The following is a 15,018-nucleotide window of genomic DNA, read 5'->3' as shown; positions in this document are numbered from 1 at the left end:
AAAAAATAATTCATTTGACTTTCGAGATATAAATTTCTTTACCGAAATTAAAAGAGAAAATAAATAAATATATATATATATCATTGAAAATTAAAAGGAAAAGTTTTATAGAGGGGAGGAGAAAATCATTGTAGCTCTATGTGGGAGCATGGACAGAGCTAAGACTTTGATTACGAATTCGATCAAACTTAATAATTTTGATTCAAATTTCAATTTTATAATTAAAATTCATTAAATATATATAAATTATTAAATTTTTAAGTTTAATATTTTGAAAAATAAAATTAAATTATGATTCGAATATGTGATTGAGAATAAAGTGTGTCTATGTGTGTTTTATGTTTTTGTGGCATAAAGTATATTTTAATTAATCTGATCTGGACGTAAACATGGATAATTGTAACATATATTAGAAAAAGAATTTCCATATAGGTGAAGACAAAAATAAAATATATATAATTTGTATTAGGTAGTTTGTTTTTATACACGTAGCATTTATAGCCGGATACTTATAAAGTCTCAATTAGGTTAATACAACAATAATTAATTATCTTAATTCAGATAATTTTAGCAATATATTTTTAAAAAATTTGGATTTGCCTCTGAATCCCCCAGAACTAGGGTTCAAAATTTTGGCGCTATGTAATTTTTTTTATTGGGTATAATATATGGGTTGTCTAAATAAAATTTAAAAAATTATTAATAATAAAAAAGAAATAATGTGACATGGCATTCCATTAGGAGAGAGATGATGTTTTTTGTATCAAGTATATTTTGAGGAAAATATGTAAAGTTGAATGATATTGTAGTCCTAAAACAAACATAAGTGATATTATTAGGTAATTTCCCAAACTTGGATGACTATCTAGGGAAATTACTCCAACAAAGAGTTGTTCATATAATATGATGTGCTGTTGATTCAACATTTCTACAAAAAAACACAAGACATTAGTAATGTTCATGGTTTGAGATTACAAAATAATCTTGAATTGTGATGGCCTTCTTCCTTAGACTCATTCTTTCTTGTCTATCTATTTCTGCAAAATTATATTACATAAATTTCATATTGATTCATGAAAAAATTGAGATTGTGAATGTATATTATATTCTGTTTATATAGTTGTCTTCAAATTTTAATGGTGTAGAAATCTTTCAAATTCTACAATTAAGTAATACAGAATTATGTTGTAATTGAAAGAAATTATTGAAATAAAATAAAGAGTCTTTTATTATAAATGATAAGGATTAATCTTAGCATTGATTTTTTTTTTAAGGTTTTAAATCAATTAAAATGGTTTTTCCAGTTGCTCACACTAATGTTCTTTCGTTATTGTCTTTTTAATGATGAATTAAGAGTGGTCATAATCTTGAATTGTGATGGTCTTCTTCCTTAGACTCATTCTTTCTTGTCTATCTATTTCTGCAAATTTATATTACATAAATTTCATATTGATTCATGAAAAAATTGAGATTGTGAAGTGTATATTATATTCTGTTTATATAGTTGTCTTCAAATTTTAATGGTGTAGAAATCTTTCAAATTCTACAATTAAGTAATACAGAATTATGTTGTAATTGAAAGAAATTATTGAAATAAAATAAAGAGTCTTTTATTATAAATGATAAGGATTAATCTTAGCATTGATTTTTTTTTTTAAGGTTTTAAATCAATTAAAATGGTTTTGCCATTTGCTCACACTAATGTTCTTTCATTATTGTCTTTTTAATGATGAATTAAGAGAGGTCATAAAAATCAATTGTGTTTACTATGTAGGCTTGATTATACATTTATTGTATTAGTCTTTTATTAATCTATTTAATTAGTAAATTATGTATAAAAATGAAATTAAAATGTTAAAAAAAGAGGAGAAAATAGATAAATAGAAATGATGGCCATTGAGTGGTGCCACATCAGCCTGGTCTAGATTCAACTTTATATATATATATATATATATATAGATTGACATAATATATGTCTTTCAACTTTGGAGGTGCACAAGTAAAAACTCAAACTTGTATAAAGTTGAACAATTAGAAAAAACACGTCCTACGTGACAATTCTCGTAAAATACCCTCAAACTGATTTGTAGGGCACATATGTCTATTTGTTCAATTTTATACAAATTTAAATGTCTACTTGTGCACATCCAAAATTAGAGAACATAAATGTCAGTTAAATCTAATTTAATGAATAAATTTATCTATTTGTAAGTGTTTTTAATTTAAGCCTTCACGGAGGTTTGACATTGTAAATTAAAAGTTGAGACTCATTTCGGAATATCAAAGCCCATATAATCTTTACAGAGTTTATAAAAAAAACCTAGAAGGGAGATGAATCCAAAACATAATATTGTCCTCATCTAAGCTATGAGAAGCCCAACTTCTTCTATAGATATTGGCAATCCATTTGTATGACCAAGTACAAAATATTGCAAAGTAGCTATGAAGAATATTTGTCATAATTGTTATAATTGAGAATCTGCCCTTTGTAATTTAAAATTAACACTCGATATCCAGTACCCTTATATTATAAAAATCCTAAACAAATACTACTCCATGACCATTAGTTAACAGTTAGAAGAGAAATTCCTTGTACAGACCTAGGCATTGGAAGCCTTGACAAGTCGATTCTTGTGCACGCAGAGAGTGCAAGTCACTGCTATTTGCAAGGCTATTGAACTCCATACATTTGGATGGCATTGTTGGGTAGCGTCGTTGGCAGAATGTCACCAGTCTTTTAACTGAATGCAGAAGCTTCCTAGTTGTCTCATCATTCATGACATGAGCAACACTATTTGTGTGAATCTTCTCACGTGCTGATCGTTCATGAATACCAACCATAGTAACACCAATAGGCCAAGGTGCATTACCAATTGCTATCTTATTAAGATATTGATCCATTGCAGCACTATATTCTCTATTCATACAACATTCAACCATCACAACTAATGCTTTCCTAATGTCATGATTAAGTAACCTTTTCCTGCATAAATCAAATAACGGATTCAAATCCCTAGCACACTGCATCAAAGTAGCCACCACTGTCTGGTTTTTAGCCTCAGAACTCATATCATCAAGCTCTTGATTCCACTCATTCAACAACTTTTTGTAAAACACCAAAATCTTATCCTCATCACACAAATCCTCAAAATTAGTTTTCATCCTCTTCAAATCTTCACCATCTTTATCCTGATCTGTGGCTTTCCGCTTCAACATCCGTGACTTCTTCAATTCCAACATATCTCGCAAAAAGTCATTTGTTTGCCCTTCCGTCATATCACTTTCATCAACTTCAAACAATCCAGCTTTCAACACAAGATTCAACCTAGCAAACCTTGCCTCTTCATCTTCTCCGAATAAAGTTACAGGATGTTTCAAAACCCTAAGGCGGCGAACAACTTGTTGTAGCGGAAGGGAAATTAATGAAGAAGATTCCGATTTGATATTATCGGTTGACAAGTAAGATTTATGATTATTATGTTGCTGGGATTTCGCTTCGACTTCACGTTTTTCTTCTTCACGTTTTTTACTCTGTTCTATCTCTAATTTATTGAAAAATTTACGTCGATCCATATATTGGGCTCGATTGTTCCGTAGCTTCTCTGTTATTTGTTTCACTTCATCCATGGTTTTAGTTTTAGTTTTGGTTTTGATTTTGATTTGTCAATTTGATTTGCAAACTTTTAATTTATTTAAAGAAGAAACAAATTCAAATCCGACAAGGAATAGGATTTGAAAGAAAGGAAAAGGACTTGAGAAAAAAACTACGTAGGCGGTAGGAATATGAAATAAGTAACGTGTAGTTTCCTTTTTCTGTGAAAATAATAAGAGAATTAATGTTACTCCTAAACTATATGGGAAAACTTATTAGAAAAAATAAATGGGAAAGACAATTAGAAAAAAAATCTTAAAATATATGGGAAAGACTATTAGAATTTAGAAAAAGATTCCTAAAATATATGGAAAATACTATTAGAAAAAGACTATAAGCTCTATATTATAATAACAATATATGAATTATAAATGATTGGAAATTAACTAAAAGTTAGTACTATAATCTTAAGCTAACAATAAAGAGAAAAGAGTCTGCCTAAACTTTTTAGGAAATTAAGTGTAGGAATCCTAGAGAGTTTAGGATTTGTTATTTGATATTTATTTAATTATGTCTAGTTAGAATTTGTTTGTCCTAGTTTATATAGGAATAGATTTTCTAATCCTAATTTAATTTGGTTAGTTGGTATTATAAATAAGGGTGTTCTATTACATATTTTTTCATATAGTAAGATACTTGTGTTATTTTATAAAGCCTCCTCCCTCTCATCTCTAATTGCTCTGTGAACATGAGTGACGAAAGAAGAGTTCACCCAAATTGTGGGAATGGTTCGAACCCTTATCATGAATGCAGTGAATATTGCTTCAAAATAATAGCGGCAATAAAGAAGCAAATGATCAAAGCTGAAACATGTGTGTTGCAAGCTAATACTGTTGATGTTCATCGCTCCGATGCACCTGATGAAAGAGATGGTGTTGAAAGTCACAGTGATGATGGAGAGGATAATATGGGAGAAGAGTCGGTGAATCTGATAACAGGGAGGAAGAGGAAGTTATTTGAATTGAGGTTAAAAATGAATGTGGCAAGAAAAGCTAATCAATCTGCAATGGTAGTAGAGAAGAAAAAAACAGAAGCTCCCCCTGCAGAGTGTAGAGGAATGTCCAAGCAACAATGGATTGAAGAGAGGAAGAAGAAAATCGGGAATTTGTTGGATGCCAAAGGGTTAGATATGAGCAAGGCATATATGCTAGATACACAAGAGTCTGCAGAGACAAAGTATAAGAAATGGGAGAAGGAGCCTGCTCCAGCTGGTTGGGATGTTTTTAATAAGAAGACGCTATACAATGCATACAAGAAGCGGACAAAGAATGTTGATGTTGATGTAGATGAGTACAATAGAATGAAGGAAACTGTTCCAGAATTTTATCGAGAAGCTTCAAGTCTCCAGTATGGAAAGGCACCAAAATTGTCAGACGAAAAGATAGAGAGGATGGTGAAGGAGCTAAAGGACAGGGACGAGAAGCGCCAATCATTTAGTCGGAGGAGAAAGTTCCATGAAGAGAAAGACATTGACTCTATTAATGATCGTAACGAGCATTTCAATAAAAAGATTGAGCGTGCCTTTGGAAAATACACCTTGGAGATCAAGAATAACCTTGAGAGAGGATCTGCTTTGCCTGATTGAGCTATATTAATATGTACTTTAATTTTCTGTATCCTAGAGTGATGGCCTTTCTTGGTTTAATTATGCATTTTCAAGTAGAGAAAAGGAAATAATCTTTTCTTTTGAAATCAATTTGTAGAAATATTTTCACTAATGATTATTGAAAGGTCCACACCACCCTTGTTCCTCTTTTTTGTACTCCTTCCTTTGTTTCTATCAGTAGAAATTCAAATCTTATTTATCATCTTAATTAACATAGTTGGTTACAAAACACTATCAAGATTCTACGTCAAAAGCGGATTCTTTACTGATTTATGATATTGACAGAATTTAGCAAACTCATTGGCTGAAACCCAAATCATTTTCTCAGATGATGGACTAGAACCAAACATTTTGAACTAATGTTTAGTCCAAAAGGATTTAAAAATAGATTGTAGATGACTACAGGTAACTGCAACCAAATTAACAAGACCTATAATAAGTTTTCTGCAAACAAAGATGTCCCCTCACAGACCAAGAAGATATTTGGACAATGGTGAGCCCTAGTGGCTTTGATACCATGTAAAATATAGAGACAATGGAAAAATCTTCCTACTCATATTATTCCAAGAACGAGAGTTATTTATATGTGTACAAGCAAATCTATCTAAGGAAACAAAATCAGAAGCAAATCTATCTAAGGAAACAAAATCAGAAAATCTCAAAATATGTTCTATCTATGATAATGCGTCTATGTACAGTTTGTAACACTAAAGAAAATCTCTCTCAAATAACCATTGCCACTCCTCGAATGCCAGTTTGTTCCAAGCCTCAAAAGAATGACTGATCATCCTGCAATCAAATTTGGAAGTTCATTATGTCAGAGTATAAATCCAAAATGGAATCGAAAACTGGTTATGAGAGAATATATATAACAATCTAAAATTGTAAGAAACAGACACTTGCCTTTGAAGATATTTCTTCTTCTCTTGCGACTCTAAGATCGTTTCTTCTATTGTATCCTTGATAATAAATCTCACAATCCTAGTAATGAGGAGACAAAATAAGAGGCATTCAAGGGCATAACAATACAAGAAATGCAAAACACACCTGACTGGTTTATGTTGCCCTATTCGATGAACTCTATCTTGTGCTTGCTGCTCTGCATCAGGATTCAAGCAGGGATCCATCAAGAAAACCTAAGCATAGGTCAAGAAGATGTGAGCCACTTTTCATGCACTTACTTAATAGATGATTACAAGTTATAGTGGTTCTTTATATATCAAATGAACAACACAACAGGAGATATAACGCGCAACAGGAATGAAGCAACTAGAAATCCACAGAGAAGGATAATAGATCCCTTACATGTGATGCAACTGTAAGATCGAGGGCAACACCTCCAGCTTTGAAGCTCGTAAGCAATATCCTGCAATCTGGATCCTCAGTAAATCTGGTAACTGCTGCATATCTTGCAGAAACAGATGTGGATCCAACTAATTGAACACATTTGATGTCCGACTGCCAAAACACACATGTGAAAAGCTTAGTTTTTGTTACAAACTGACAAGAAAAGATGGACGGGAAAATGAAAAGGAAGAACAAAAAAATATCTTTATATCTTACCTTCTGAAGAGAATATTGTATCAGATCCAAAAATGGTGTAAACTGGCTGAAAACTATTCCTTTTGCAGAGCCATCTCTTTCAAACATGAACATAATTTCTTCTCTCTACATTTCAAAAAAGAAGTAGAAATGAACATTAAGCATGCATTTATCAGACACCCTTCACTTTGAAACTCATGATGGAGTTCCGTAATATCAAAATAGAAATACTGTAGCAATATTATTGAAGTAGAAGAATCAAAGAGTTGAGCACACTAGGCCTTCATTCATTTCAGACTTGAAATGGGAAATATATTTAATGCATAGGCCGCACTTCATTTCCTTCCTCTCTTTGTGAAAAGGAAAGAAACACGCAAGACAAAGAAGAAAAGCAAACTGAGGAGAATACATATGATGATAGCATAGAATGTAATTGCATACCAGAGCTTCTATTTTAGTGCTTGTCCGGAAATCATTGAGGTGAATCTTGTTCAATATACTTGAGGATCTAAAACCTTTGACAGTAGGTTCAGAATTAGAAACTCCTTTTTCCACGTTATGTTCCACAAGGAAAGGATGATCAACTGCCTGCCAATTAAGGAAAGACATTAGTCAGACATTTGCCACAACCAAATTTGCCTGAACAGAAGAAGCAAAAAAAAAAATGTTTGTATTTAAGCTCATGTATTTGAAGGTAAAACTACACAATATCCATAAAAACTTTTAGCAGTCATATGAAAAGCTGTACTTCACAACACATATTAAATAAGTCTCTCCATAGTCCAACCTTTATACCGATTTTACAGTTGGTCGCTAGATTTCCTGTGGTTTTATAATTCCCTTGACCAAATTGTATTAACTGTCCATTATTATCGTCCAAATATATATCCACCCATCCAAATTTCAAATCTAAGACTTCAATAAAACTAAAACAATGTAATACTATAGTGATAAAACTATTACGAGAATACATTAACATGAAAATTACAGCAGAAAATTGAATAGGAAATAGAAGATGAAAATATAAAAGCAGCAGCAGAACAATCACATATATATAGGATCAAACAACTTGAAGGCAAAACCCTCAAACAACAAGAATACACATGAAGATGTTGAAGCAATAAAAATTAGAGTGACGATAGATAGATCAGACTAGGATCTAGGAATAACACAAAATCAAACAATTGATAGCTTGATTAATTCTTCTGTGAGTATTTTATCAGTGATTCTCGGATGATGATTCTCGGATGACTTATCCTAATTTGGCCTTAATCTCTAAAGCTGTTCATTGTACAATAATGCTCATCAGTCCTTGCTCATCAGTCCTTGCTCATCAGTCCTAGTTTAAAAGGATAAAGAATGCTTCTACTATTTGCACTAAATATCTTGACTCCAATAAAAAATGGATAAATTGTTTTAGAAGTTTTAGCCCTGAAACTTCTATACAACATTGTTTTGCTACCTTCTGTAGGCGTGTATTTATAGAGCGATAGTTCTTTCTCAGAGTTCCATCCCTAGGATATCTGCAAAAAATACAACGTGGGAAGATATGGTTAGAATAAAAATATCCTCTTCATACTTTCTGCAGGAGGTAATGACTCAAATGATTTGAGAATTTTATGGGAAGAAAATGACCTGTAAAATCTTATGTCTTTATTATACCTAGAAACTAACCCAATATGTTCCAAAACTACTTAAGAACAAGTAATTGTAGGAAACATATTCCATGCAAGGACTTCATGCATAAGACAAGAAAACAGGATATGCAACCAAAAAAGGAAAAACAAAAATGATCCTATGCCATGAAATAGATTCGATGGGAAAAAGCTACTTTAGTGTGAACAGAAAAATTGCAGCGGAAGATGCAAGCAAAGTGGAACTTGCAATCCAAAAGAGCTCGATATCAAAAATAAAATATCAGAGAGCATACTTCTCCAACTTTGCAATGGTTTCTTCTAACAGTTGTTGGTTGTAGGCCTTTTCATTCACATCCAAAGAATCTATTCTCAGAGTAACCTGAATCCAAAAATAAGTAACAAGCTATACCCATGAGAAGATTATTATCCAATTGATGCACACGACATTAGTGTAAGACAGAACTCACAGTTTTCAGGGGAAGTGCAAGATCAGCAGCTCTCTCCTTTTTGGTACGTTTTAGCAATAGATTTTTCAGAATTTTGTGCTTCAACAAAACCATCGCATCTCTACCAGTCGCATTGGATTGAATTGATTCTAAAGGTTTTGCAATATACTAGAAAGAGAAGATGTTTCAACTTTACCATGTTAGCAATATGATGAAGCCTCAGAAGTATGTATATAATTATTAACTTACTCTATTCCACCAGAGAAAGTGGCGTGCAGGTTTGTGGTGGCACTGTGCACACTTAGTTGAGAAGCTGCTGTACATTACATTTATCAAAGAACACATTGATTTCAGGCAGTTTCAATAACATTGGTTGAGAAGCAAAGAGTAACAGATATTAAGTAAAATAGATCTTGAGCCATTGCATTTTTCACCCTCAGGGATAGGAATCGAGATTTAAAAAAAGAAACTTTATGTCTACCTATAATCAAGTGCTTTGCAATCACAATCTTTGCAAAAGTGATAAGCGTAAGGCTTAGCTTGTAAGAAACGAACCTGTGCGAAAGTAAAGAATGTAATTAACCTCACAACAATAAGAGGTTATGGAAAATGTTAAAACAGCAGATTTCACTTACAATTGAGTACAATTCATTCATACGGTTCTGCAGGGGTATACCAGTTAAGGCCCATTTGTATGAAGATTCTAAAGCAAGAACAGCTCTTGCCGTGTTGCAGTCCGCATCCTTTAGATAATGAGCCTATGCCACAGAAGTGCAATCAGGATAAAACATTGCAGATGAAAGATATTGTATCACATGTAATTTAGAAATTTTACTCTCATGAATGCCTAGTTCATATGACTAGATCAGGCAGAAAGTACAATATCATGCAGCATCAGTCTATATAGGAGGAGAGTTCGCAGAATATCCATGATCTGATACGAAAATAGAAAGTGGCAATCAAACTAGAATTTCAAATAACATTTCACATGATGAGCAGTCAAACAAATCATTGAATTAACTTCAGGACAAAGATAAATTTCATGTTCTTATATTCTGATAAAGGTTAATACCTAAAATGTCATAGAGCTCTCACCAACATTATTCATTACACTATAAGACTCTTCACAGCATTCTAAGAGCCAATATAAGACTCTTCACATTCTAAGAACCATCATTGTTCAACTCTAGCTTTGTAAGATATGTTACTTGGGCCTAACTCAACCCCAAATGCTAACTTACGAGGGGAGGATCTATAACAAGCTTGAAGAGTGTCTGGTACTTACTAACTTACAAGTTACATTAAAAGATCTTATGAACAGAAAATGAACATCATATACAGGGAAACCAATTGAAGAGAATGAACAACAAAATCCATGGATCTGTTAATGTTTGACTTGCCTCATCCAAAATGATGCGATCCCACTTCACTGAATGCAAAAATGACCTTCTCCTAGACACATCTTCACCAACACTGGATGAAATATCAACAGAACCATCATCACTCAATTTTTCTGTAGAATCTGTTTTCTGGTCCATTATTTCTACCCGAGGTTTTGAGTTCTTGCTGTTATGCTTTGACTTTTTTGTCCTATAGTCAGCCTCAATAGTGTAGTATGTAGTAATGACAAAATCATATTCCTCCAGTTTGTATGTACATTTCTCCCTGTTGGCGCCATGATAAACAAGGGTTTTGTTGCTACCTTTAGTGGTGCAACGTTCAATCTCGCAAAACCATTGCATTACTCCAATCACAGGACATACAATAAGAGTTCCTTTTACTGTTGGGAGTTCCTGGGAAGCACTGGGTGAAGACGACAATATACTGGAATGTTTCTTTAATTCGCGTTGAGCAAGCACAAGTGCTATGGCTTGAACCGTCTTCCCCATTCCCATTTCATCAGCAAGAATACCTCCTTTGAATGTAGATTCTTCTTGCTTTAATGACCAAGCCAGCCACTCTTTTTGGTACTTCAACAGTGGCGAGAGCAAATCTGATGGTGGCTCGGCAGTTTCAGAAAGAGACACGTTCAGAATATCCAAGTCTAAATCATCTGAATAATTCTCAAGAAGGCATGTATCATTTTCTTCTTCCCATTCTTCCCACGTCAAAGCTGGCCTTTTCTTTTGTTTCTTCTCACGTTTTTTCACCCTAACTAGAAGCCTTTCCATCAAACAATGCCTCTCAAACTTCACATAGAGAAGACCACTACCATCTGAAGCTATAGTCTTTTGGTCTTCTGTCAACAAATAGAATGGATTTCAGATTCGACTAATAGATAAAAATAAAAAGTTACATTATTTTCATTTTTGGGGTATTTCGAAATGTTGAACATAATCCAATTTCACACTAACTTTCAAGAAATGAGGGAGCTTTGGGAATGTCAGAGTTCTCATGGTATTCCAATTTCACACAATCTTTCAAGAACCTGGAATCAAAGGATTGATTTTCAAGAAATGATGGAGCTTTGGAAGAGAACTTCAGAAGAAGAAGAAAAAGAAGAAGAACCTGAAATTGAAGGATCCATTTTCCCAGAAAGCAGAGAGAAATCAGGGCTTTACACACAGAAGGAAATTAAGGGCAATTGTCGATCGTTTGTTTACACAGAGCTAGTTGGAAGAGAACTGGCAAGTGAGCGGGAAGGACTATTTATATAGAGAATTAAAAAAAAAACGACTCCTCTTTATTTTTTTTGGGAGTGGCATCTATCGAAATAGCTAAAAATATAAAATTATAGATATTTGTCTAGACTAGATTCTAGAAGAAAAGGCGTGTAGTGAGATCTTGGGGTTGGGGTCTGGATCGGGGTAGGAGTCAGGTAGTTGGGTCCCGAGTTGAGGTCAGGAGTCTGTAGTCAGATCTCGGGGTTCGGTATCGGATCTCGATCGAGGTCGTGGTTTAGTTTGGGAGTCAGGGTCGATGTCGAGGTCAGGAGTTGGGTTGGAGTTGACAATCAAATCTCAGGTTGGGATCAGGGGTCGAGAGTCGGAACCTGGGTTAGGGTCGGGAGTCAGTTTCTGGCGCAATAACAATCCTTGGTCAGGGTCGGAAGTCGAGCATCGAGTCGAGGTCGGTTCGGATCCTGAGGTCTTGATCAAGATTCAGGTCCAGAGTCAAGGTCAGAAGTTGAGTCTCAGGTCGGGATAAGGAGAGTCAGTACCTAACCCGACTCTCGTTCGACCCGAGACCCGACTCTCGATCCCGACCTGAGACCCTAACTTGGGACCCGACCACGACCTGAGATCCTGACTCAAAACCCGACTCTCGATCTGAGATCCCTACTTAGGGATCGACTCCCCACTCCGACCCAGCCTACGACCCGACTCCCAATCATGACCTCGACTTTCAACCCGCCACCCAACAATAATATTTTTCTTACTTTATATTGGGAAGTCACTTTTTCATTTGAAAAAAAATTCAAAATATTTAGATCAACCAAAAATGAGAGAGGAAAAAGAAAAACCAAAAATGAGAAAATTGAAAAATATTTTCCAAAAATTATATTTCTTCATACTAAACACACCCAGAACATTTGATTGAAACAAGTTTCGTGCTGCTCACCACTCTCATGACCTAGCCTCGATTTTCCCAAATTCCTCAGGCCCTTTCTATTATCTAGCATGCTAGCATGTGAACTAGAATCCCCATCATATTTTGTAAGGGTGAGACAGTCTTTCACTTGTGAACACAAAGTTCTGCAGGTTAGATGTTCGCTGAATTGCCTTAATGTGAATCCTATCTCCTGAGTTGATCATGAATATTTGTAATAAATATTCGATGTTTATAATTAAAGGAGATGACATATTTTATGTGGATTAATGTAACTATCTTGTTGACATTTGAGAACCCACACAAAAGCTTTTTTCAAAATTTAAAACAAAAGAGTCTAATATGAAATATTTATCCTGTTCAAGTGCTCAATTGGAACAAGTCGTTCGAGTGACTAAATGAAAATTTACTGGCAAGTTTAAGGGACTCTCGATGTATAAAGCCTTTCTATTTCTTTTCTATTAGTACTTGTACTTTGCTGTTTTAGATGGTATCGAAGGAGAGTACATTATTGTTTTGTTTGCACTCTTAGGGCAGAACGTCAATGTCGGGCATGCCGCTTATAAGCTAAACTATCTTGGCAAAGCTGAACTGCACTAAATTGCATTGTATTGTCTGTGGCTAATCTTCTTGATAATTGCCCACCTAAGAGAATCATGTTAGTTTGTTTAGATTGTTCAGTGTTTGTTTTCACTTATTTTGTGTGACTAGGTGCATAACATAGGGGTGGATACCATGCTATACCACTAGGATGTGCTAGAGAACTTTTTTTTTGGTACAAGCTAGAGAACTTTTTGGTTTACAATTGACATAGCGGGGGGAACCCTTATGATTGTCTGTCACTGATTATGAACGTGTGTAGCGTTCAGTTTGAGCTTAACTTGTATGTATGCTTAAGTTTAAGCGTGGGGTTTATTAAGAATTACACAGATGGTGAGAACTCAACCATAGATGAAACCATGGAAGCCATAACTGGCAACTGAGAGAAAGCAATAACAGAGAGGAAAATATGATTTGGTAAAATAAGAACTCACACCTTTCATTGATCAGTAGTGAAGTACTTATATACATGTGTGAATATACATCAACGAATATGCAGAAAGAGAAAATATCTAACTAACTAATTAGCTCTCTAACCGACTCTGACATCACTAACTAACTGCACTAACTAACAGAAAAGATGGAATCTAACTAACTGAATGTCATAATTAATACACATTTTAATCATGATTGTTAATACACATGTCATGATGTCAATATAAACGAACGAGTATGGTTGAAATTAGCATATTGAAAGATTGATAAAAAATAATCAGAGCGGTTATGATATTATAAAATTTTCCTCTTGACCGAATATGTATTAATCTTGATTCACAGATTCATTTTATGTGGTATCCATGATCGAACTAAAGGTTACCAAGGAATCATGCATAACACTGAATTGAAAGCCACCGAATACCCCACAACTAACATGTGAAATGGATGCATAAGGATATTGTGCTCAACTGGAATTTTTTTTCTTCTAAATCATGAAACAGAAAAGACCTTTACCAAACTTATGAGATATATATTACATTTATGTTAATTATGTCTTGTTCTGGAATTTTTGACCAAAGTAAGTCATTATGTAAATCAATTCACCAAAATAATATGTTTTTTTGAAATTTTACAAAATTAGAATAAGCGTATTTGGCAGTAACGTTTTAGGTATTATTTTATTAAAAAAAATCAGTAACAAAAAGACAAAAAGCTGACGGAGTTAACAGACCTAAAACGTTACTTTCAAATACGTTTTATTAATTCGTTACTCACAGGAACGTTTTAAGACTAAAATGTTATATCTGACTTTCACCACCATCAACCTCAATAGTCACTCCCACAACTCCTCCGCCCCCAATTATTACGACGCTCTTCTTCCTTATTTCTCCGACGACTTCACAAACAACCTCTGCGTTTCCGTAAGCAAAACTCTTTTGCTGGCATTTCAAACAGTTGTCGTCTTTGCTATGTTTGTCACTATAAATTTCCCACTTTTTCAAAAATTTCTTTAAAAAAAATATTGAATTGATTCTTGGAATTTGACTTTCTTCCATAGATAAGATTCAAATTTCAATGAGTGATTTCGATTAACTTGTCAGTTAGGTATTTGACCAACTAATTTGAAACTTAAATTTGAAATTTCTGGATGTAAATCTTACTAAAAGGTAAGATTTCAATTACAAATTTGCAATTTCAGTTTCTTACAAATTAATTAAAACATAGTAACTTATATGTTTACATTTTATTTTTAAAAAATTCATAATTCCAAAGTTTACATACATGTGCAGACACGCAGTTATGTTTTAGCCTCAATCTGTAATTGAATTCTAAAGAGTTCTTATGGTCAGTAACGTTTTAGTCATAAAACGTGATTGTGAGTAACGAATTAATAAAACGTATTTGAAAGTAACGTTTTAGGTCTGTTAACTCCGTCAGCTTTTTGTCTTTTTGTTACTGATTTTTTTTAATAAAATAATACCTAAAACGTTACTGCCAAATACGCTTATTCTAATTTTGTAAAATTTCAAAAAAACATATTATTTTGGT

The 15,018-nt window shown here is 33.6% G+C and overlaps 4 protein-coding genes across 4 annotated transcripts in view; 1 reads left to right on the top strand and 3 right to left on the bottom strand.

Moving 5' to 3' along the window:
* Positions 1-2,574: 2,574 nt before the first annotated feature.
* LOC102597507 (pre-mRNA-splicing factor 18-like) lies at positions 2,575-3,916 on the bottom strand. Its single transcript, XM_006363700.2, has one exon. It carries the CDS (start codon positions 3,625-3,627, stop codon positions 2,575-2,577), a length of 1,053 nt encoding a protein of 350 aa, XP_006363762.1. The 5' UTR covers positions 3,628-3,916.
* Positions 3,917-4,214: 298 nt separating this feature from the next.
* Positions 4,215-5,388, top strand: LOC102589746 (pre-mRNA-splicing factor syf2-like). The gene has a single exon (XM_006363691.2). It carries the CDS (start codon positions 4,341-4,343, stop codon positions 5,235-5,237), a length of 897 nt encoding a protein of 298 aa, XP_006363753.2. The 5' UTR covers positions 4,215-4,340; the 3' UTR covers positions 5,238-5,388.
* Positions 5,389-5,965: 577 nt separating this feature from the next.
* On the bottom strand, positions 5,966-11,948 carry LOC102597176 (ATP-dependent helicase rhp16-like). The gene is made up of 15 exons (XM_006363699.2): positions 11,392-11,948; positions 10,270-11,122; positions 9,745-9,778; positions 9,519-9,641; positions 9,365-9,438; positions 9,133-9,196; positions 8,905-9,051; positions 8,731-8,816; positions 8,263-8,323; positions 7,242-7,388; positions 6,822-6,926; positions 6,564-6,716; positions 6,306-6,394; positions 6,162-6,239; positions 5,966-6,047 (listed from the first exon to the last, which is right to left on the bottom strand). The coding sequence occupies exons 1-15, from the start codon at positions 11,408-11,410 to the stop codon at positions 5,966-5,968; spliced, it is 2,115 nt and encodes a 704-aa protein (XP_006363761.2). The 5' UTR covers positions 11,411-11,948.
* A 2,319-nt stretch (positions 11,949-14,267) lies between these two features.
* Positions 14,268-15,018, bottom strand: part of LOC107058194 (uncharacterized) — a 3,368-nt gene continuing 2,617 nt past the window's right edge. The window contains exon 2 of the mRNA XM_015303601.1: positions 14,268-14,380. Coding sequence (XP_015159087.1) covers positions 14,268-14,380 — 113 coding nt within the window. The remainder of the gene's footprint in view (positions 14,381-15,018) is intronic.

This window comes from Solanum tuberosum, unplaced genomic scaffold (genome assembly GCF_000226075.1).
Source record: "Solanum tuberosum cultivar DM 1-3 516 R44 unplaced genomic scaffold, SolTub_3.0 scf00458, whole genome shotgun sequence".
NCBI lineage: Eukaryota > Viridiplantae > Streptophyta > Magnoliopsida > Solanales > Solanaceae > Solanum > Solanum tuberosum.
This window is presented reverse-complemented; position numbering and strand designations above follow the sequence as displayed.